Source organism: Schistocerca nitens, chromosome 2 (assembly GCF_023898315.1).
Source record: "Schistocerca nitens isolate TAMUIC-IGC-003100 chromosome 2, iqSchNite1.1, whole genome shotgun sequence".
Lineage (NCBI taxonomy): Eukaryota > Metazoa > Arthropoda > Insecta > Orthoptera > Acrididae > Schistocerca > Schistocerca nitens.
In genome coordinates this window covers 533,389,189-533,411,469 of record NC_064615.1, presented here as the reverse complement: position 1 = coordinate 533,411,469, position 22,281 = coordinate 533,389,189, and the positions used below count along the sequence as shown (strand labels likewise).

At 40.7% G+C, this 22,281-nt stretch overlaps 1 protein-coding gene across 1 annotated transcript in view; it reads left to right on the top strand.

The window, feature by feature from the left end:
• The window catches only part of LOC126236523 (sterol regulatory element-binding protein cleavage-activating protein), a 277,503-nt gene that overhangs the window by 160,915 nt on the left and 94,307 nt on the right, over positions 1 to 22,281 (top strand). Inside the window, exons 14-19 of the mRNA XM_049945889.1 lie at positions 6,697 to 6,917; positions 8,163 to 8,326; positions 9,601 to 9,852; positions 13,562 to 13,883; positions 14,581 to 14,755; positions 15,885 to 16,111. Of these exons, the coding sequence (XP_049801846.1) occupies positions 6,697 to 6,917; positions 8,163 to 8,326; positions 9,601 to 9,852; positions 13,562 to 13,883; positions 14,581 to 14,755; positions 15,885 to 16,111 (1,361 nt within the window). The remainder of the gene's footprint in view (positions 1 to 6,696; positions 6,918 to 8,162; positions 8,327 to 9,600; positions 9,853 to 13,561; positions 13,884 to 14,580; positions 14,756 to 15,884; positions 16,112 to 22,281) is intronic.

Below are 22,281 nucleotides of genomic sequence, written 5' to 3'. Positions count from 1 at the left end.
AACATGATGAAGGCTTTCCATGTTACTCAAGAGGTGATCAGAATGATGATACTGGAGATTTAAAGAAGAGTTTTTCAAGAGCATGCAATGCAGAGCTCAAAATGAGTAAAACTAGTGTGTGAGAATGAAAAATTGGATAGAGCCCACATTATGATGAAGAACTCTAGTAACCGGAATTGAACAAGACCAGAGCGCACTGACCAACGGCATCAACGGGGAATCGCCTGTACAACGCAGACCCACACAACAAGGGCTACTGACAACACAGACCACATGGTGAAATACCAAGACCAGAGAGCAAAACCAAATTGGCTACCAAGACGTAGCAACTATTAGCGACCAGAGTAATGATGAATAGATAAACGATCATGAGTGCTGTCTGAACACGACTGCGGTCTGAACCCTTGTACTGTTGCCTTTATAGGACCACCATGAGCGCCAATAGGCCCTGTGTGGCCAGAGTGTAGCGCTGTGGCGGCTACAGCAGCACTCTCAGATTATAGGGGTGCCACTGGTGGCTGTTGTCTACATCCGTGCCTTCTGGCAGGCTGCCAAAGTTGTTGGACCGGGATACCAGATCGCTTCCCCCGCTCCCCCGAAATTGGTGCGTAGGGCCTGAAGTGCCCTAGATGATGTTTTGGGAGGTGAACAGGAGGTATCCCATCAGTGGATGCCGTCAGCTGGTAGAAGGAATGCAGGGCTTCAGGCACTGCACTGCACTGCAGAACTCCGGTGTGGGGTATGACTGCGGAACAGGCGGAGGCTGTGGCGATGTCTCGACTCCCATACCCATGCCCACAGGAGCTGTTGACAGTGTCCTGGAGCGCAAATGGTACTCGTGAGGTAGAGGGATGTGTGAGGGCAGGGACTCCAACTCAAAGTGATCCAGTGCTGGAGGTGTAGGCTGGAGGCAGGGGTGTAGTTGGTTCATGTGCCAATGCTCCAAACCTCGAGGTGTCAACTGTCAAAACCACCCATGTGTTGCCACTACTGTAGCAGGCATACATAGGGATTTTGCCCCATAGAAACATGCCCAAACAGCTGAACCTGGAAGGTATCATCCGGCATGTCGGGTCTAGAGGTTCTTAGGTTGGGGTGCCATGAGTTGGAGGAGATAATGTGGCCGTCGACCATGGAGGTGTTCTACTGGGCTGTGGTCATGGACAGGGGTGGACCTGTTGGTGATAAGGAATCTTGTGAGTGCTGCTGTCATGGATACACTCACGGGCTTCAACATTTGTCACTTAAATGTGTGCACCATCTGCTCTGCTTCGCCATCAGAGGAGATGTGAAACAGAGGGCTACACAGGTGTTTGATGCCATTGGTAGTGCAGAACTGTTCAATGGCCATAGCTGTGAAGTGGGGCCCTTGTCAGTTACCATGGTGCGGTGAAGTCCTTCAGTGGCAAGAGTCTGCATAAAGGCATTGAGTGTTGCAGCTGTGGCAATGGATGCCACGCTGACTGTGTAGAGATAGTTTGAGAGAGGGTACATAGGTTATGCAGGTGGTCTTGGCATGTAGTGTAGTATCCGTAACCATTAAGTCATCAAGGTAATTTGGTACAAGCTGGGATGGATGTGGTTAACTCTTCCAGGTATCTCTGGAAGATTGCTGAAGCAGAAGAGATCCCAAAATGCCAACACTTGTATTTGTATAAAGGTATAATAATGATATCAACGATGCATTGGCTTTCCTCATCTAATGGAATCTGAAAATAAGCATCAGCAGCGAATCTATTTTAGCAAAACATTCACCTCCAACAAGCTTTCAGAAAAGGTTCTCTTGATGTGGTATGGGGTAGGTTTCCACCAGAGCTTGGGCACTGATCCTCAACTTAAAATCTCCACAAAGCTGGAGGGAGCCATTTGGCTTCTGGATCATGATCTAGGGTGTGGCCCAAGCACTAGTTCTGACCGGTTCTATGACCCCCAGTGTCGTGAAGGCGATCGAGTTCAAGATTAACGTCCGCCCGTATGGAGACTGGAAGAGGACGAGCTTGACAGAAATGGGACACCATATCTAGACACCAAGAAATATGTGCCTCAAAAGTGGTGGCACACCCCAGCCCAGGCTCAAACAGAGATGTGAAAGAGGCACAAAGGTCATCAAGTTCCTGGAAGGGGACTGTGTCCAAGACAACCCAAACAGTGAGAAAGCATCCATGTTGACAATGTTGCCAGCAGAATGACTGTTGACAACATACAACATTAGTGGCGATATAACCATGTTGTATGTAGTTGTAGTAGTTAATTGACCTGTGAGGGAAAAAGAACTGTCGCCATATATAACCAATTTGTGAGAGTGTGGGCCAATGCCAGATAACCCAGACGAGTATACCTTGGGAGGTTGACCAGGGAGAAAGTCGCGCCCGTGTCGACTTGGAAACCAATGTCCTGATATGCAGTCGTGAGATCAGTAAACAACTTGGGGGTGCAAGGATTGACCTACAGAACCATGACCTGAATTCTTGCACCCTCCTGTGATGCAAGCTAGGAGTGGTGTTTGACTGACCTGATGCCTGATGACAGTCAGTTGGGAGATGTCCATCATTTCTACAATGGGTGCAGTGATCATGGCAGTCTGCACATTGGTGTGTCACAGAACAGTCAGGACAAGAAGGCAGTCCCCGATGTTTGTGCCTGCATGGCTGCACTGGCTACTCAGAGGTCATTGACACGTCTGAAAGAGATGAATCATGACACCGCCATCGAGAAGAGGGCTTACGAGAATTCTGTCCCTGTGCAACCTGTGTGCGGGCCATAAGACATTCATTTGCTGTCTGTGAGATCTTGAAAGAGTGCGCTATTTTCAGTATGTCATCCAAGGAAGGATCGTCTAGCTTGAGGGCTGCAGTGCCAACATCTGGATCGGGAGCCAATTGGACCAGGAAATCAGTATATGAGGTTTTGCAAGATGAGTTGGCACAGGTGAAATCACAAAGATGTCTCAGATCTTGCAAATCTGTCACCCACGATCAGTAAGACTGGCCTGATTGCTTGTGATGCTGATGTAACTCAAGACAGGAAGTGACCACATGGAACCATTGTGAATAATAATTTGACAGCAATGAACAAATTTTCTTGATAGTGAGTGGAACCAGGTTTGAGAGTTGAGCCAACTTCGTAAGTAAGAAAGATGTTTCCTGGGAAGCCCAAGAAAAGAAGAGTGACTGTTGGAGTGCGTCATCAGAAACCTGAAAAGCAGGGAAGTGCTGTTTCAGATGCTGCAAATACGTGTCCCAGTCCTCCTTGGTATCATTAATTGGCGGAAATGAGGAGTTGACCACTATCTGGATTGATTGTAAACCTTGTACCTGTAATCATTCTGACGGTCCATTTGCTGCTGGACCTGCTGTTGGAAGTGCTGTTGCAATTGCTGCTACAGGAGCAGCTGGTGCTGTTTCACGAGCTGTCAAGTTTTGCATCCGTAATGCACTGTTAACCTTTTACCTTGTCGCCAATTCTAGTAACCAGAATTGAATGAGACAGGAGCGCACCGGCCAACGGGCCAACAGCGTTAACAGGGAATCACCGGGACAACACACTCACACACAACAGGATGACTGACAACACAGCCCACAAGCAAAATACCAAGACCAGAGAACAAATCCAAATCGGATACCAAGACATAGCAACTATCAGCAACCAGAACAACAATGAATAGATAAACAATCATGAGCGATGTTGTAACACGACTGCAGTCTGATCCTTTGCGCTACTGGCTTTTTGGGACCACTGTGAGCGCCAATAGGCCAGCGCGGCAGGCATGGCTCGCATACAGCACTGTGGTGGTGACAGCAGTACTCGCAGTTTACAGGGGCGGTGCCTAGCGGTTGTCATTTATGTTCATCCCTTGTGGCAGGCTAATATTGTTGCACTAGGTACTAGAAGAACAACACTCACTCACTTTTTTATTACACTTCCATGTCATGTAATCATAAGGAAAGACTATTTGCTTTGTTGCAGCACAAGTCAAATGCATGCCTGTGTTAATATGATATCAATTAACATGAAAGTTTCCTGGCTCCAGAAGGAGGCCACTGCAACTGTACCCAAAACACTGTTTTCATCAGTGATAGTTTGTTATTTATGTTGCGGTACTGTACCCAGGAAACTATCATTTTAAGTGACTTTGACCATGAGAGTGTATGCAGTTATATGATGTCAGTTGCTTTAGTCACCTTGAAGGACTTTAAAAGAGTCCTCAAAAGTGCCAAATGCAGATTTTTCAAAAGTAAGTCTGCCTGAAAAAATATCAAAGGGTAACACAGACCTGCTAATTATTCCTGGACGCATGGGTTCACAATGTCACTTAATTCATGTTGTGAATAGAATTTTCAGGGTTTTCCTGTGACAGCTTCACAAAGAACCAGCAAAAGAAGAAGATGATGATATTATAAATACAGATGTCACACACTGTTAGCGTGTGTAGCAAGTAAAAAAGCAGGCTGTGGAAGTAAAAATACATTAAAGTATTTGTTGTTTGTTACCATATTTTATATAATTGACATAACTCATAGTATTAATTTTTTGCCATTGAGCTGAAACCATTGTATAGGAATAAGAACATTTGGAACTTTTATTTGCTGTTATTTCTTAAAAACTAGAAAATCCTGGAAAACTCCTTATTGCATTTGAAAGCACGGGAATTGTTTTGTGATGCAGAATCCAAAATGAGTGTGAACTAAGCAATTGTGTGTCTGCTTTTTCTGCATTCTCAGTAAGAGGATAGCATTTTATCCCACTTTCTTCTTACTTCTTTTAAAAACTCTGGTTGTTTTATAATAACTGATGTATTTGCATATACACTCCTGGAAATTGAAATAAGAACACCGTGAATTAATTGTCCCAGGAAGGGGAAATTTTATTGACACATTCCTGGGGTCAGATACATCACATGATCACACTGACAGAACCACAGGCACATAGACACAGGCAACAGAGCATGCACAATGTCAGCACTAGTACAGTGTATATCCACCTTTCGCAGCAATGCAGGCTGCTATTCTCCCATGGAGACGATCGTAGAGATGCTGGATGTAGTCCTGTGGAACGGCTTGCCATGCCATTTCCACCTGGCGCCTCAGTTGGACCAGCGTTCGTGCTGGACGTGCAGACCGCGTGAGACGACGCTTCATCCAGTCCCAAACATGCTCAATGGGGGACAGATCCGGAGATCTTGCTGGCCAGGGTAGTTGACTTACACCTTCTAGAGCACGTTGGGTGGCACGGGATACATGCGGACGTGCATTGTCCTGTTGGAACAGCAAGTTCCCTTGCCGGCCTAGGAATGGTAGAACGATGGGTTCGATGACGGTTTGGATGTACTGTGCACTATTCAGTGTCCCCTCGACGATCACCAGTGGTGTACGGCCAGTGTAGGAGATCGCTCCCCACACCATGATGCCGGGTGTTGGCCCTGTGTGCCTCGGTCGTATGCAGTCCTGATTGTGGCGCTCACCTGCACGGCGCCAAACACGCATACGACCATCATTGGCACCAAGGCAGAAGTGACTCTCATCGCTCAAGACGACACGTCTCCATTCGTCCCTCCATTCACGCCTGTCGCAACACCACTGGAGGCGGGCTGCACGATGTTGGGGCGTGAGCGGAAGATGGCCTAACGGTGTGCGGGACCGTAGCCCAGCTTCATGGAGACGGTTGCGAATGGTCCTCGCCGATACCCCAGGAGCAACAGTGTCCCTAATTTTCTGGGAAGTGGCGGTGCGGTCCCCTACGGCACTGCGTAGGATCCTACGGTCTTGGCGTGCATCCGTGCGTCGCTGCGGTCCGGTCCCAGGTCGACGGGCACATGCACCTTCCGCCGACCACTGGCGACAACATCGATGTACTGTGGAGACCTCACGCCCCACGTGTTGAGCAATTCGGCGGTACATCCACCCGGCCTCCAGCATGCCCACTATACGCCCTCGCTCAAAGTCCGTCAACTGCACATACGGTTCACGTCCACGCTGTCGCGGCATGCTACCAGTGTTAAAGACTGCGATGGAGCTCCGTATGCCATGGCAAACTGGCTGACACTGACGGCGGCGGTGCACAAATGCTGCGCAGCTAGCGCCATTCGACGGCCAACACCGCGGTTCCTGGTGTGTCCGCTGTGCCGTGCGTATGATCATTGCTTGTACAGCCCTCTCGCAGTGTCCGGAGCAAGTATGGTGGGTCTGACACACCGGTGTCAATGTGTTCTTTTTTCCATTTCCAGCAGTGTATTTCACTGTACATTCATACTACAGTTTATAAATTACATATATTACTTGTTTTGCAATACATGCTTTAGGCATTAACCTGCATACTGTTTGTTAATTTGGTAAGCCGATGTAACTGCATTAAATGCATTCACTAGATGCACTTATTGGGAATATTGTTCCTATTACTGGTGGGCATTGGACATTGCACATAGTTGAATCCCCTAAACATTGCAATATTTTCGTGTAGCTCATCTACATTATTGGCAGTTAACATTATGGCCTGACTATGATGAGGAGGTACTCCACTAATTTGTAGACCAGACATGAATAAATGTTAAACATGCCTTCCACACATTTTGTTATTTATTTTGATAGCAGCTGTCGTGTTGTGCAAAATGCAGTATTTCATATTTCAAGAATGTGCTGAATTAAAGAATAACTAATAAATCTTTCTAACCAAAATAATGAATTATGTTTGATGTTTTAGATGGATCTGCAAGCTCAGCATCTCACCAGTCGTCAGCGCCTTTGGTGCCCCAGTCACCTACAGAGCTGTTTTTAACTGCAGTTCTTTGTGCTGTGAGTGTAGCTGTGATTGCTTACACCACTGCCGTGCTCTATCGCTGTGTCTGTTCCCGTAATTATGCAGAGTGGCGTGCTGGTTGGAGTGGGGAAGGCAGTGGGGCAGCTAATGAAGGTGACACACAGGTAATATTGAATATCTGGTGTAAATTACTTTGGAAATGCGTGTTCACATTTGTTGAAAGGAGCAGGTGTATGAGAGATGAAGGGAAGAATAAGAATAATATTTGCTACTGCAAGGTACTGCATTGGATAGTGGTATTGGTTGACATGTTGTTGATGACAAAAAAGAAAGTTAATGCAAGGCTTGCATTTATGGTGGACATCTGCTATTTTTATAGTAGCTTTTAAATATAACTATCTTGTACGTCAGTTTCTTTTTTACACATGGCTTAAGAAATACAGATAAAAACATCCTGCTATATGAAATCTCAACATTTTGTTGTGGACAGTGTTTCAAATCTTATCGTGGGTTCGTATTGTTTGCATTTACATTTTTGCTTTATGCTAACCCACTGTTGTGTAGATTCAGTGCCCACACCATACTTCTTTGATGAAAGTCTTTATGTGCAGCAGTTAATCCTTACTTTGTATGTTTTACTGTACAACTTACCTCTTTCTGTTGAAAGAAAGCTTATGTAAATTTATGAACTGTCAACTACATGTAAAATTCCTCTGAAACTCTCATTTAGACAGCAGTGATCATTCTAATAAGCCATTGCCTTAGGTAAAAAATTTGGTAAGCTGATGTAACTGCATTAAATGCATTCACTAGATGAACGTATTGAGAATATTGTTCATAATACTGGTGGGCATTGGACATTGCACCTAGTTGAATTCCATGAACATTGCAATATTTTCATAAAGCACATGTTCATTATTGGCAGTCAACATTATCCCCTGAAAGTGGTGAGCAAGAACTCCACCAGAATAGTGTGGAACCTTCAGAGACAACATTTGGTAACTTCGCACTATTTACATAAACACTGCAATATTTTTCGCATCCTTTTCGGAAGTGTTAATGTTTGTAGCTATTTTGAGCAAATGTTTCAATGTCATCCAACATGGCAGACAACAGGGCCAACAAAATATTTAAAAGTATTGTAATCTTTCATAAGGAAATCATAATAGCTAGTTGTCATTAGAAATTTTCTGAATTCAACAGTTAGAACAATCCACAGCGAAATACTAGCACAGTATCTAAGTTCTGAGTTCATTCAATCATTTTTTGCTATGAAAAGGGCGAACAGTGCTCTGTATGTTTCCTGCCTTAGAGACATGCTCCATGGTTGCTCGTCATCTCCATTTCCCTTTCTTTCTTTGAATGAAAATTTAATTTTGTTGTGATGAAATATCTGTGTTATATTGTAGGTTTTCTTGAGGGAATCTGTGCCTCTTGCACTGGAGGGTCATACTCAGCAAGTAGAATGGATTGTTGCTGATGGTGGCATTATAGTCAGCTGCTGCTTTGGTGGGGAACTGCGTTCTTGGGATGGGCTTTCAGGAGAGTTGCTTGCCTTCACGGACAGAGCAAGGTGAGTTGGCTATTTGTACTCCTTACTGTGCACATTTTCTTTTCCTGTTATTATAAAATCTATAATGATTGTGTATTTATTGTGTTGTATTTCAATCTTCTGATTTAATTTACATACAAACCCCCCCTCCATTCACTGACTGTTTTTTCTTCCCTGGTGATTTTTGTGCTGCAGAAAATGACATATTGATTCTAGTATTGTGTAGATTCCGTAGACGCAAAATTTGCTCTTGTGAGTTATACTGTAGAACATGGTCCAGATAACTCATTTTGTTGCTGTCTGTTGTAATGGGTAAAATATTTGTCATCACAAGAAAGTAAAAATGCAGTTGTGTGGATTGATATCAGTTTAAGTTATTTCGTGTGTATTTTTGTAGTCGATGTTAAGGTTGAAAGAGATATTTTCATAAACAGTAGATTTTGCTTGAATGATTGAAGACAGAGGATGCTAAATCTGTATGGAAAATTAAAAACTAATAAGTATAAACACGGTTATGAACCATTCCAGCTAGATGACAGTTATTTGGTACACAGAATGATGTTTGCTGCCCTGGAATATAGCTGTACGAGTATCTGAAACATTATTTTTTTCTTTATTTTATAATTGCACTAAAATCCATTCTGTTGATGGTAAATAGACTTGCCTTTTACCAGATACTGTATAACAGTGAATGGGGATGGGCTGATACATGGTTATGTATGGGCTTGTAAAAGTCTTTCTATACAAAGAAGTTTTAAAATCTGTCCATTTATTACCCACTGTTTTAATTTTATCATGCTTTTCTTAATCACTATAATCTTTCTTTCTCATAATGAATAAGCTGCCAAAAAGTTGTGAAAAGTTAATGTATTCTTTTTCTTCTCCCACTGCAGTATGAAATGGGAAGCTTTATGTGTGAAAGGAATGGTTGTTGTATGACCTAAGTATTTCTGTTGAGTGGTGGCTTGATTATTAAGTGGGTAAACACTTTGGCAAAAATTGGCACATTAGTAGCTTTTCTTATGATAAGTATTGGAAAATGAGTGAAATGTTGAGATTTTTGGGAGTCCCAAACCAGCTCTCAGTTGGATTTTTTACTTATTGAAATCTTTTGACATTGGTCTGTTTTCCTGCTACCTCTACTGTGAGTAACCACACTATGAAAAGAAAGTTTCTTGCTATTTTTATCTGTAGAGGGAACAAAAAAAGTAAGATGTGAAACATTATGGATTACACTTTGGGAGTGGTGATCATGTCAAAATTTCTGTTTAATACATTTCCTTAATTGTGTGCAGGTTCTTCTCACACCCACCAATACTCCGTTCATGTTCAGAGGAGGGTACTCATTCTGACTATGAAAGTGGTTCTCCACCCTCACGTGGTGATGAGCCTTCTTCTGTTATCACACCATTGCCAGGAAATCAGGTGTTACCATCCTTTCCTGATTTGAGGCATGCTATATCTGCAAACTTCACATCTGCTTCTCATCAGCAGCTTTCCGTAGTGGCACCTCCAGATCCCAGAACTGGTTTTGACTATGGAGAGAGGTAAGAACAAGAATCATGGAAGGGAAGCTTCAGTCTCATGTAAATACAGCTTCATTACGTTTTGCCCGATATCTTGATATCGTTTCCCGTTATTTTCTGTGTATCAGCTAGAAGCAAATTCATGAGAGATGCATCCTTCACATTGCTTGCTGTTTGTAGTAATAGTTCTCTAGAACTGTACATGTTGATAGACTGTCAAGAATATTCACTATTTAGTAAGAATTATAGCATTATAATTATGTACAGCTTTTTATTTTAAATGGTTAATTGCTGTCCCATGGAGAACATATTGTATGTGTTAGAATGTCCTAGGTGAAATACAAATAATGCAAGGAATAGAAATAATCACTCACTGTATAGTTGCGGCATTCATCAGTTGACAGTCACATAAATAAGATCTAAAATGTTGCAAGATTGAAAATGTTGTTGAGTTTCAGCTATTAATGAGCAGTGTTGCACAATGAATCAGATGTGCAATACCAAATATTCCGAGATTACTTACCAAACGAAAGCACTGGCAGGTCGATAGACACACAAACATACACACAAAATTCTAGCTTTCGCAACCTCGGTTGCCTCTTCAGGAAAGAGGGAAGGAGAGGGAAAGACGAAAGGATGTGGGTTTTAAGGGAGAGGGTAAGGAGTCATTCCAATCCTGGGAGCGGAAAGACTTACCTTAGGGGGGAAAAAGGACGGGTATACACTCGCACACACACACACACACATATCCATCCACACATATACAGACACAAGCAGATATATTCAAAGACAAAGAGTTGGGGCAGAGATGTCAGTCGAGGCGGAAGTGCAGAGGCAAAGATGTGGTTGAATGACAGGTGAGGTATGAGTGGCGGCAACTTGAAATTAGCGGAGGTTGAGGCCTGGTGGGTAACGGGAAGAGAGAATATATTGAAGAGCAAGTTCCCATCTCCGGAGTTCGGATAGGTTAGTGTTAGTGGGAAGTATCCAGATAACCCGGACGGTGTAACACTGTGCCAAGATGTGTTGGCCGTGCACCAAGGCATGTTTAGTCACAGGGTGATCCTCATTACCATCAAACACTGTCTGCCTGTGTCCATTCATGCGAATGGACAGTTTGTTGCTGGTCATTCCCACATAGAATGTGTCACAGTGTAGTCAGGTCAGTTGGTAAATCACGTGGGTGCTTTCACACGTGGCTCTGCCTTTGATCGTGTACACCTTCCGGGTTACAGGACTGGAGTAGGTGGTGGTGGGAGGGTGCATGGGACAGGTTTTACACCGGGGGCTGTTACAAGGGTAGCGGCCAGAGGGTAGGGAAGGTGGTTTGGGGATTTCATAGGGATGAACTAACAGGTTACGAAGGTTAGGTGGATGGCGGAAAGACACTCTTGGTGGAGTGGGGAGGATTTCATGAAGGATGGATCTCATTTCAGGGCAGGATTTGAGGAAGTCGTGGCAGGAGATCGGCGTGAAAGTAAATGCTCCATCGCAGCGAGGCGATATATAAAAAAAACCTCGACTGACATCTCTGCCCAAACTCTTCGTCTTTGAAATGTCTGCTTGTGTCTGTATATGTGTGTATGGATGTGTGTGTGTGTGTGTGTGTGTGTGTGTGTGTGTGTGTGTGTGTGTGTGTGTGTGCGAGAGTATACGTGTCCTTTTTTCCCCCTAAGGTAAGTCTTTCCGCTCCCGGGATTGGAATGACTCCTTACCCTCTCCCTTAAAACCCACATCCTTTCGTCTTTCCCTCTCCTCCCCTCTTTCCTGATGAAGCAACCGTTGGTTGTGAATGCTAGAATTTTGTGTGTATGTTTGTGTGTCTATCGACCTGCCAGCGCTTTCGTTTGGTAAGTCACATCATCTTTGTTTTTTAATACTGTTTCATTCAAATGAAGTAGACGTGTGTGTGTGTGTGTGTGTGTGTGTGTGTGTGTGTGTCTAAAAACAAAGAGGATGTGACTTACCAAACGAAAGCGCTGGCAGGTCGATAGACACACAAACAAACACAAACATACACACAAAATTCAAGCTTTCGCAACAAACTGTTGCCTCATCAGGAAAGAGGGAAGGAGAGGGAAAGACGGAAGGATGTGGGTTTTAAGAGAGAGGGTAAGGAGTCATTCCAATCCCGTGAGCGGAAAGACTAACCTTGGGGGGAAAAAAGGACGGGTATACACTCGCGCGCACACACACACACATCCCCATCCACACGTATACAGACACAAGCAGATGTCTGCTTGTGTCTGTGTATGTGCGGATGGATATGTGTGTGCGTGCGAGTGTATACCTGTCATTTTTTCCTTTTTTCCCCCTAAGGTAAGTCTTTCCGCTCCTGGGATTGGAATGACTCCTTACCCTCTCCCTTAAAACCCACATCCTTTCGTCTTTCCCTCTCCTTCCCTCTTTCCTGATGAGGCAACAGTTTGTTGCGAAAGCTTGAATTTTGTGTGTATGTTTGTGTTTGTTTGTGTGTCTGTCGACCTGCCGGCGCTTTCGTTCGGTGGGTCACATCATCTGTGTTTTTAGATATATTTTTCCCACGTGGAATGTTTCCCTCTATTATATATATATACGTCTACTTCATTTGAATGAAACAGTATTTATGGGACTATTCAGAATACCAGCTTCTTGGTAGACAACAAAGATTCAAATCATTGGCTGTCCTCATCATTTTACTTTTAATATACGGGTTTCTATTGCTATTGTAATATGCTAAAAAAGAGGAAGTTATTGTAGTAGTAATGGGTGTCTGGCATCCCTATTAGCCATCAGTATGTAAAAAATATCTATGAGCAAAGTTGTATGTACCCAAATACATTTAATTACATGGTTTATGCCACCAAGATGAAAATATATTCTGCAACAATTGGAGATAAAGTAGAATTTTAAAACGACAAAAAAAGCCCAGCCGACTTCACCTGCAATTCGTTTGCGTTTACAATTATTTTAGCTAGTTTATGATTCCATTGTTTTACTTTACAGAAATGTGATATTTAATAGAATCCTGGATAGTAGAAAATGATTGACAGTGTTTGCAAGAAGTAATAATTGTTAAATGTGCTTTATTATTAGTGCATAGTACACATCACATTTATTGTAATGGCTGTAGATGAAACCCACCTGAATAGCCATGCATGTCAAAGCCCTGCTTCCAGAACAGAGAGGTGCGCAGGTCCTAGATAAAATCCACCTGGCGGACCGATGACGATGGTCAGTGTGCCAACCAGCCTGTATGTGGTTTTTCCCACATCCCACTTGGTGAATAATGGCTGGTATCCATATCCCACTTTAGTTACATGATTTTCAAACATTTAGAATTTTTTTGCCCACTTTCAAATGACTAACACTGCATGCAGACATATTCTGTCCCGGGGATAATGGGGTGGCAACAGGAAGAGCGTCTGACCACCTCTTAAACTATCCATACCATATCCATTAATAATGATGTTAACCATGCAGTGATGCGGAACAAGGGCACAAGGAAAAGAAGTACTGCTTATAGGTGAAAGTAGCCATAGTGTATAGTGCATTCTTAGTTGTACTGTAACAAATATTTAAAGACTGTCAGTGATGAAAGTGGAATAATATCCAAAATTTTGTCATTGTATAACAATTTGTTCACTTGCTAGAAAGATTTCAATGTTGATAGCAGCACATCGATTAATATTGACAACTCTGTAACTGTATTATTCTCAGACAAAATGCAAATAATTTCTTTTTCTTTCAGGTACCGCTTGCTGTTTGAAGAGTTTATTTCTCAGCAACGCAAAAAAAATGAACGTACAACGGATTTTCCAGTTTTACAAGAAAACTGTTCATTCCGTCCTCCCTTGTCTAACCCAACACCAATTCCGGGTTCCACCCTCCATCGAACACTGCCGTCGGCAGAGCCTCCATCTCCAGTATCACCCCATTCAGCCAGTCCATCAACAGTGTCGTCTCGGCCTCCACCTCCTGTCTGGTGCCTAGATTGCCGGGACAACTTGGTGGCTGCTGGTTGTGCTGATGGGAGACTGGAGTTTTGGGAGGCCAATACTGGTGCATTTAAGGTACGAATACTAAATAAAGATGGAGTTGTTTTCCTGTATATTCAGCAATACTCATGGGTGTCTTTTGTCCCCATGAAACATACACCATATTTACTTGAGTATAAGAAGACCCTGAGTATAAGACGACCCTCTTTTTTTTTTAATAGGCTCCTTGAGAAAAAATTTCCTGTTAACATATGATGACTAATCAAAATTAAAAAGTGTTTTATTGACAAAAAAAAGTATCTGCCAGAAAGTTAACATTATCATATTCTAAATTTATTTCCTTTATTGATTGTCTGCATTTTGATAACTTTAGGAGAAATCAAAGAAGCAAAAAGAAATGGTTTTATTAATTTTCAGATTATTTTCTTTTCTACATTTTTTGTTTACTAACCCTGTCTTGTGGTACCACATTTTTAACCATCATCCTAGTAGCACAGCTGTGAAATTTATATCTTTGTTGTCATAAATATCTGGTAGTTTCTTCCGAATATGTTGCTATTTCTAAGGATGTCGTTACGAAGGGACCTGAGAACACAGAGGAACAGTTTTGTTTTTATCCTTTCTGAAACATTGCAGTGTCTCATTTTTCCAAGTACTGTAGTTTAAAAACACGCAGTGTTGTTAAGAAAATAAAAAAAAAAAAAACTATAGTACATCATAACTTTGTGCAGTATTTTTTTTTTTTTTTTTTAAATTGTATTCAATTTTTCAGTGTCTGTTTGATGATGGCAGTGGAGTGGCAGTCACAGCTGTAAAAGTAATTGGGAATCGGGTGGTGGCTGCTCGTTTGAATGGAGCTCTAGATTTTCTGGAACTTGAAACTTTTGGGAAAAGTGGCAAACGTCCCCTTGCACTTGATGGTTGGGGATTCACCAATTTTCGGCGCAGTGAGTAGGACTGAATTTTTGTGTCTTTTAAAATTTTTACATGCATCCATACTATGTAAGAGCAATATCAGAAGGAATAATCAAAGAGTCAAAATTTGAAGAAGCAATGCAAAGATTGTTAGTTACTGGAGAATGGTTGACACAAGTGTATAACAACTTTCTCAGTTTAGGAATGAAATGCAATTTCTGAGATTATTTCTTGTGCTTTCCTTTCTGTATGCAAAATATTCTGTTACTCAGCACCCACTGTATTTTGGTGCTGAACAGTCTATTTTCTAAGAACAGCCATTTCAGACTGGAATGATTGAGGCGTTCTTGGAGTCAGGCTCTTTATTTATTTTGTTTCTTAATTCTCATTTCCCTATACCGATAAAGGTGGGGCAGTGTCAAATGTGCTGGACTTGCATTTGTGAAAAACATGGTTCAAATTCCTTTTCATTCTGTTTTAATTTTTCTTGGGCTTTTGTGCTCCATTTGTAAGATGATCTGATACTTACACGAATCTTGAGACTAAGTAGAAATAAGAGAATGGTATATCCCTGGGGGAGACTTCAGACTGGTTACACTTGAGCTACTTGCTACAGTAAAGGAAAAAGTTCTATGAAGAGAGATTGAAACAAGATGCGCCAGGGAACTAAAGAACTTGAAACTGACACAAGAGAGAAAGAGCATACATTTAGCAGCTCCAGAAATTGCATTTACAATGTGATATTGAAAAGTGCATTATTGATTTAGTTGAAGTAGTGTCAGAAATGAGTGCAACGAAGATCGATGTTTTGGTCCTGATGGGTCAGTTGGGACTGACCAGGGGTACAATTTAAATGGAAATAGTTATTGTAAAATATTTCATTTTACTACGGCATCCATTGGTTCTGTTGAATATTACCTAACTTGAATACCTTGTTATATTTCACATGATCGTTAACATTAGCAATGGACACATGCCAGAACGGAAAATAAATAAATAAATAAATAAATAAATTTGTAGGGACAGTAACCCACAGTTTCACTTGGGGGGGGGGGGGGGGGTTGCAAGATAATGGTAGATCTCAGCCTTTCCTTTCCTAATGATGATTCTTTGTGATTTTAATACAGAGAAATATGAGCTTTTCCCCAATTACTTTTGCAGCACATATACGAACAGGAAGTGCTGGTTCTGCAGCTGATATGAAGTTTATTGGATCCAGTGGCAGTGCGCATGGAAATACGGGACAGAAAAATGAAAGTGAAGCTGTAACTGAGGAGGAAGTTCGCTGTTCACGTTTAGTTCAAGCTCGTGCTCACAGGCAACCAATCACTGCTTTGGACTGTGAAGGAGGTCGTGTTGTAACTGGAGGCCAGGACCATTGCATGAAGGTGAGAGAGAGATATACAGTAGTCACATTTTTTATTGGTGAGGTAAGCCCATGTTGAGACCCTGTCTGATTTTTGAGAGTGGAAGTAGTGTTTATAGGCTTAATCAAACAATGGAAAGTCCATTTTGGAATACCAACAGTATTATGAAAAGAACAGATTGCTACTTACCATAAAGATGATGCATTGAGTTGCAGACCGGCACAGCAAAAAGCTTTCAGCCAAAGCCTTCTTCAGAAAGAAAACACATAGGAAACACACACTCATTCACATAAGTAAGCACAACTCACCCACATATGACTGCTATTGCCAGCTGCCCCAGCTTTGGCTGAAAGCTCAATATGTAAGTCTTTTCGTTATGCCTTTCTACAACTCAGCATATCATCTTTATGGTGAATAGCAGTACATCCTTTTCATAATATTGTTTATAGGCATACTCATTTTTGTATCACACTGTTGACCATATCCTTGTTTGCTAGTGATTGTCTGCCTCTTTTGAACAATTTGTCATGTAATCATTTGGTGTTGTACTTCATTATTACTGCTTTACTATTTTAAGCTACTGTAAATAACAGATTTGAGGACCTTAGTCCAAAAATTGTAATACTGATTAGAAATTAAAAAGAAAATAAGTGACACAATGCTACAGTTACAATGTTTATTAAATATACTGTATTCCTAATGTCCATTGACTTTGATCCTGCCCCCTCTGCCACTTTTTTTATTTAGTGTTACTATTTTTTTTATGGATATAGAGAGGAATGAAACTGTACATGTGACGTTAAATAATTTTAGTGTACTATTAACCAAAGATTTGCACCTCTTATCAGATGTTTTATCTAGAGCTGTTCTGGACAGCTTCTCAGAGATTTGGTGTTTTTGTTAAAACACCAAATATCTGAAGCTGCCTGATGTAGGATGAGGTGAAACTGCATGGAAAAGATGGAGTAACAGCAGAAACTTGCTACACCATTTAAGGGCTTCAAGAAAATTAGTTCTTCACAATGAAAACATTGTCAGATATAGATAGAAACAGTTTTACTCGCCAGGTGGCAGCAAACGCACTCACAAGCAAGATACCTCATAGATATTAGATTTTTTCTCCAAAAGAGAACAATTCAGAGAAAACAAAATGTCAAGGCTTAAATGGCAGCTACATTCTCTGCAGTCACAGCTAGTCAGCATAAGAGGGAAATCAGCATTGAAGAGAATAGTGTTAGAAATGAGATTTATGTAGTTTCACTTGAGTAAATTTGGCACCCCATTGTTAATCTGTGTTCAGGTAAAAACAGTTTCTGTGATTGTATTTGTTCTAAGTTTCAGATTGTGGTCACCTCTACTCATATTTCCTTATCATCAGTCTCATCCTTGTCTTTTGAAAGGCTATGGCTCTCATATCATTGACCTTTTTTTGTCCACAATTGATGGAAATTGATTTGAAGGATATGTATTTATGTAGTCTTGTACAGCAAGGAAGCAATGGAGAGGATGTTGTTATGGGTGGTTGGTATCCTCTTTCTACAACACAAATGTGCACATGAATTAATATGGTTCTTTATATACATGAATATTTACCTTAACTTGAGTAGAGTCAATTTGTTGTGGTACAAGCTCATCAGTAGTAGTACTCTTGTAGACAATATCAGTAATCTCACTGCTAGTCTTGCTATAGGCACCAATCTGGTTGCTATGAACTGTCATAGCCTGTGATGTGAACTGAGCCCACTCTGCACTTGTACTGACAGAGTGAGTCAGTCAGTCTGGTCAGCGGCGGTGGCCTAAATCATAGTTGTTGTTGTTTGCCCATTGTAAGCAATTAGTAGCCCTTAAAAATGTCATTTGTCAAAATTCAGACTTACGTAATGTCAGTTTCTGCATTGAGAATAACACTGTAGGATTTCAGTGTGTTTGGAAATATTGTGAATGCTAACTTGAACCTATGAGGATAATCAGCATTTGTTTCTTGTTGTTTATGAAGCATGTAATTTGTGTTTGTTCTGTTTTTTCTCCCCCCCCCCCCCCCCGCCCCCTTTTTTAAGATAATGCTTATCACACTTGGAGCATCGGTTGTCTGGCATAATCCACAGTTAAACCTTTTGTTTGAAATAATTTTTATTAGAAAAATGAAATTTTATTTTTAAACTGTCATGAGATCAACATTAACATAATTGAACCCAAGTTTGGAATGAAAGACAAGAGAACACAACTGAAAATTTATGTAGGACTGGAAAGATGATATGTCCAAAACAATTCAGGGTGAAGAGGAAAATACTGCACAGAAGAGAATGAAAATGTTGAAGTGTTTCTTTTTGTATGTTATCATTTGATTTCCAATTCATGTGTACCATCACATTCCTGTCGTTAATTTCTTGACTTGATTCTTTTTATTACTCATCCTTTGCTTACCTGTGAAGAAAGATAAATTTTTGTAATGGAAACAAGAAATATCTGCTTTATTATTTTTATGTAAATAGACTTCAGACTCTCCTGAAAACTGTTGTTGCACCAGCAAATCCTGGCAATCCAAAAGCACTCATAATATGGTGAGCCAATTCTAATGACCATTCTAACAAACATCAAAGTCAGGTTATCTGTCATAGAAGTGCTGCCACACAGTTTTAGCACAAGCAGAAAACTTCTCTGAGTCTTGCAATATCATCAATATGGAAGTGTCATCTTTCTGGAGTCAGTATCTTTTACACAGTTGAGAATTGTGTCGAGTTAATCTCTGTAAAGCTGAGACACATCAGTTACCTCTGTTTATAAACCATCTGAAAAAGTTCTCCATGTAAGAACTCGTGTGAAAGAAAAATCTACTGTGATGTAATGTTTACTCGTACATCCATTATGTACGAGGCCTGTTCAGAAAGTAAGCTCCGATTGATTGCCAAATTGAAACCACAGTGAACATCAGAAATGTTTTACTTGTAACAATTAGCTACACCTTTCAGCTACTTCTCTACGTAGTCGCCGTTCTGACTTAGACTTTTGTCATAGCGTTGTACCAACTTTTCAATAGCCTCATCATAGAAGGCAGCCGCCAGTGCTTTCCGCCAATTCTCCACGCTGGCCTACACCTCGTTGTCTGTGTCAAAATGTTGTCTTCAAAGACAGCGGTTCATGTGACCAGAGATGAAACTCAGGGGGAGACAATTGCGGACTGTATTGTGGGTAATCTCACATTTCCATTTGAAAACGATGCAGGAGCATATTCATTGCCCCTGCAGAATGCGGCTGAGAATTGTCTTGAAGAAGAAACAGCACGACAGTTATGTAATGTTAGCTGCATAGCTTCAGGCGAAATTTCTCACCAGGCCCTCGTACTTGGCGGCAGACACTATTTTCTAGACATCTTTACGCACTCACTGCGAGCTCAGAAATGAGAAGAGCAACGTGATGCTAACTGGGGTTATACTAGAGACACTACCCAACACATCTGTGCAAAGCTTTATCGGATTTTCATAGTCGTTTCCATTTCGCGACCGATCGGAGCTTACTTTCTGAACGCCCCTCGTATATTCCTGTACAGGGGAGGTGTTTTACTAGAAAGTTGCTTGCCCGGTGTCAGCGGAGAAGTACAATACTGTAGTGTCTGTGTTATTCTGAATTATGATGCAATGTTCCTTCGGCCCGGCAAAAATTTTCATCATCATCATTCCATTATACAACTGATGGTTGTCCATTCAGGTAACTGTGAATACATTTCATGTATTTCATGAAAGTAGTTGGTGGAGTGCCTGTTCCTTCGTATGTCCATGCATGTCCAAAGGAACATTGTATCATAGTTTGGAATAGCTCTGGCACTGCTATATCATATGATAATGTGTCAGTTTTGCATGCCAGTTAAACAACAGGAGTTACAGTAAAAGCCAATATATGAATGAACATAGTTTTAAGAAATTCTCGTGTTTAGTAAATATTTTCTTTGATCACGGTTTAACTGCCATAAGAGGATGGTCTTTAAATTCCTTTTGATATGTCCCTCTTCAGGGATATATTTGCTTCTAAGGAATGAATGTGAAACAATTTACAAATTAAAGCTTATTTTTTTATGAAATTGCCAACATGCCTGGAAGATTTATTTTACATAAATGAACAGGCCACACTAGCAATAGAATAAATGGCCTTACTATGGATTTATCCATTTGGTCAATAGTTGGTTTCCAAGATTTTTGGTTGATTTTTCATCAGTTATCTTTGTGAAGTAATAGAATCATGTTAATCACTTGCATAATCATTAGGATGTGAAGTATTTACATTTGTAGATCACTCGTGCTGTCAAGTTTGTGTATAAAATACACATATTTGTAGATTGTACATCTACATTCTACTCATATGTGTATTTCATGCTCAGACTTGTCGAGAAAACCTAACAAAATTGTCAACAGTGTTTTGTCAACACAAAGTTCTAAATATATAAAGGCTGGTCCAAGTGACACTGGCAATAAATGACCTTTTTTACATGATCAGGATAGGAAGAAATAAAAGTTGTTGCCCAAATTTGGATGCACTGCGTCTTGTAGTCCTGTGATCTAGCATCACAGGTGTTGCCTTGAAATAACCAACTAAGCACAACCCAGTCTCTGTATTGTTTCTATTATAAACTTGTTCTCAAAACCTGTGACTGAAAATAATAGTTTCATTTTAACAACAAAAGATTTTCCTCAACCAATCACAATTTGTTATATTATGTATGATGCCCTTGAATTGTTTGAATAGGTAATTATAACATAAAGTGTGTTTTTCATTAAATTGTGATGAGTTAAACCTAATTCTTGCTGCATGTGAACTTCTGCATCATTCTGGAAATTTAATTTTGACGCAAACAAGCAAACATTTGTTGTTATTCCTTGTTTCTGCAGATAGTGTTAAGTAAAAATTCTTTCACATTTCCCATTATCTGTGGGATCTGAAGCATTAGTAACTGTAAATTTTTGGAATAAGGATGCAACATGTCACACAGTATCTTATCCAACTCGCCATTTATATAAATAAAAATGTAAATGTCCGTTTGTTCAAAATCGTGTGTCTCTGTAAGTTTTTGACTGATTGCAGGAAATTTTGACACAGAGTTGTATTCTAATTCAGAAATGTTTTTAGATACCTGTAAATATAACTTTTTGAGACTTTTTTGTAACATTGTTTCCCTATTATTAAATTTATAAAAAGTTATATGTTACATATGCAACATTGTGTCAAAATTTCAAAGCATTCAGTCAAAAATTTTCGAAGATTTGTGATTAGGAACATTTACAGTTTCTATATAAGTGCAAACATAGATGTTCTTCTCTTCAGAATCACAAACCTCCAAAAGTTGTTCTTGGATTTCTTTGAAATTTTGACACAACATTGCTTTCGAATACTCACATGGTTTTGTACACCTATTGAAATGGCATGTAAATGTTGAAGTCTTCAAAATTGTTAATCTTCAAAAGTTCATGACTGATTGGTTTGAAATTTTGATGCATCATTGAATTCTAATATGGGGACTGTTTTTAGGTGCTTATTTTTCAAATATATTTATGTTTGTAATATATGTAGTGAAACATTGTTAGCAAACTGAAAAGCTGTATTTATGGGTTATTAGTTTATGATAAGAATACTACAGCAGAATCTGAATTTGCAATGACAATAAACAAGGCTCAAGGTCAGAGAGAGGGGAAGAAGAGATCGGCAGGTGGATGGGAAGAAATGGACATAGAAAATGGGAAGGAGGACATGGACAGAGAGGGGGCAGGAGGAGATGGAGAGAGGGGGGGGTCAAGGAGAGGGTGGACAGAGAAAGGGGTAGAGGAGATGATTGACTGAGAGAGGGTGAGAGCAGGAGAAGATGGGGAGAAAGAGGGAGGATAAGATGGTTAGAAAGAGAAAGTGATGGACAAAGAAGAGAAGATGGGCAGATGGACAGAGATGGGAGGAAAGGGAATTAGGACATATATCGAATTCCCATACTTATTAGAAACATCATCTTTCTCTTTTCTCTCTTTTCCATTTAAGCAGACCGAGTCACAGCAGAGCATGGTTGGTACAGCTAGCAATATAAATTTTAAAAAACTGGTGAAAAAGGCAAGTGTTTTCCAAAATGCATCGTGCATATTATAATTTAAACAAAAATTATGATTGAAAGTGACAAACATTTTTATGGTACAAACGAAATAAAAATCACATTCTGT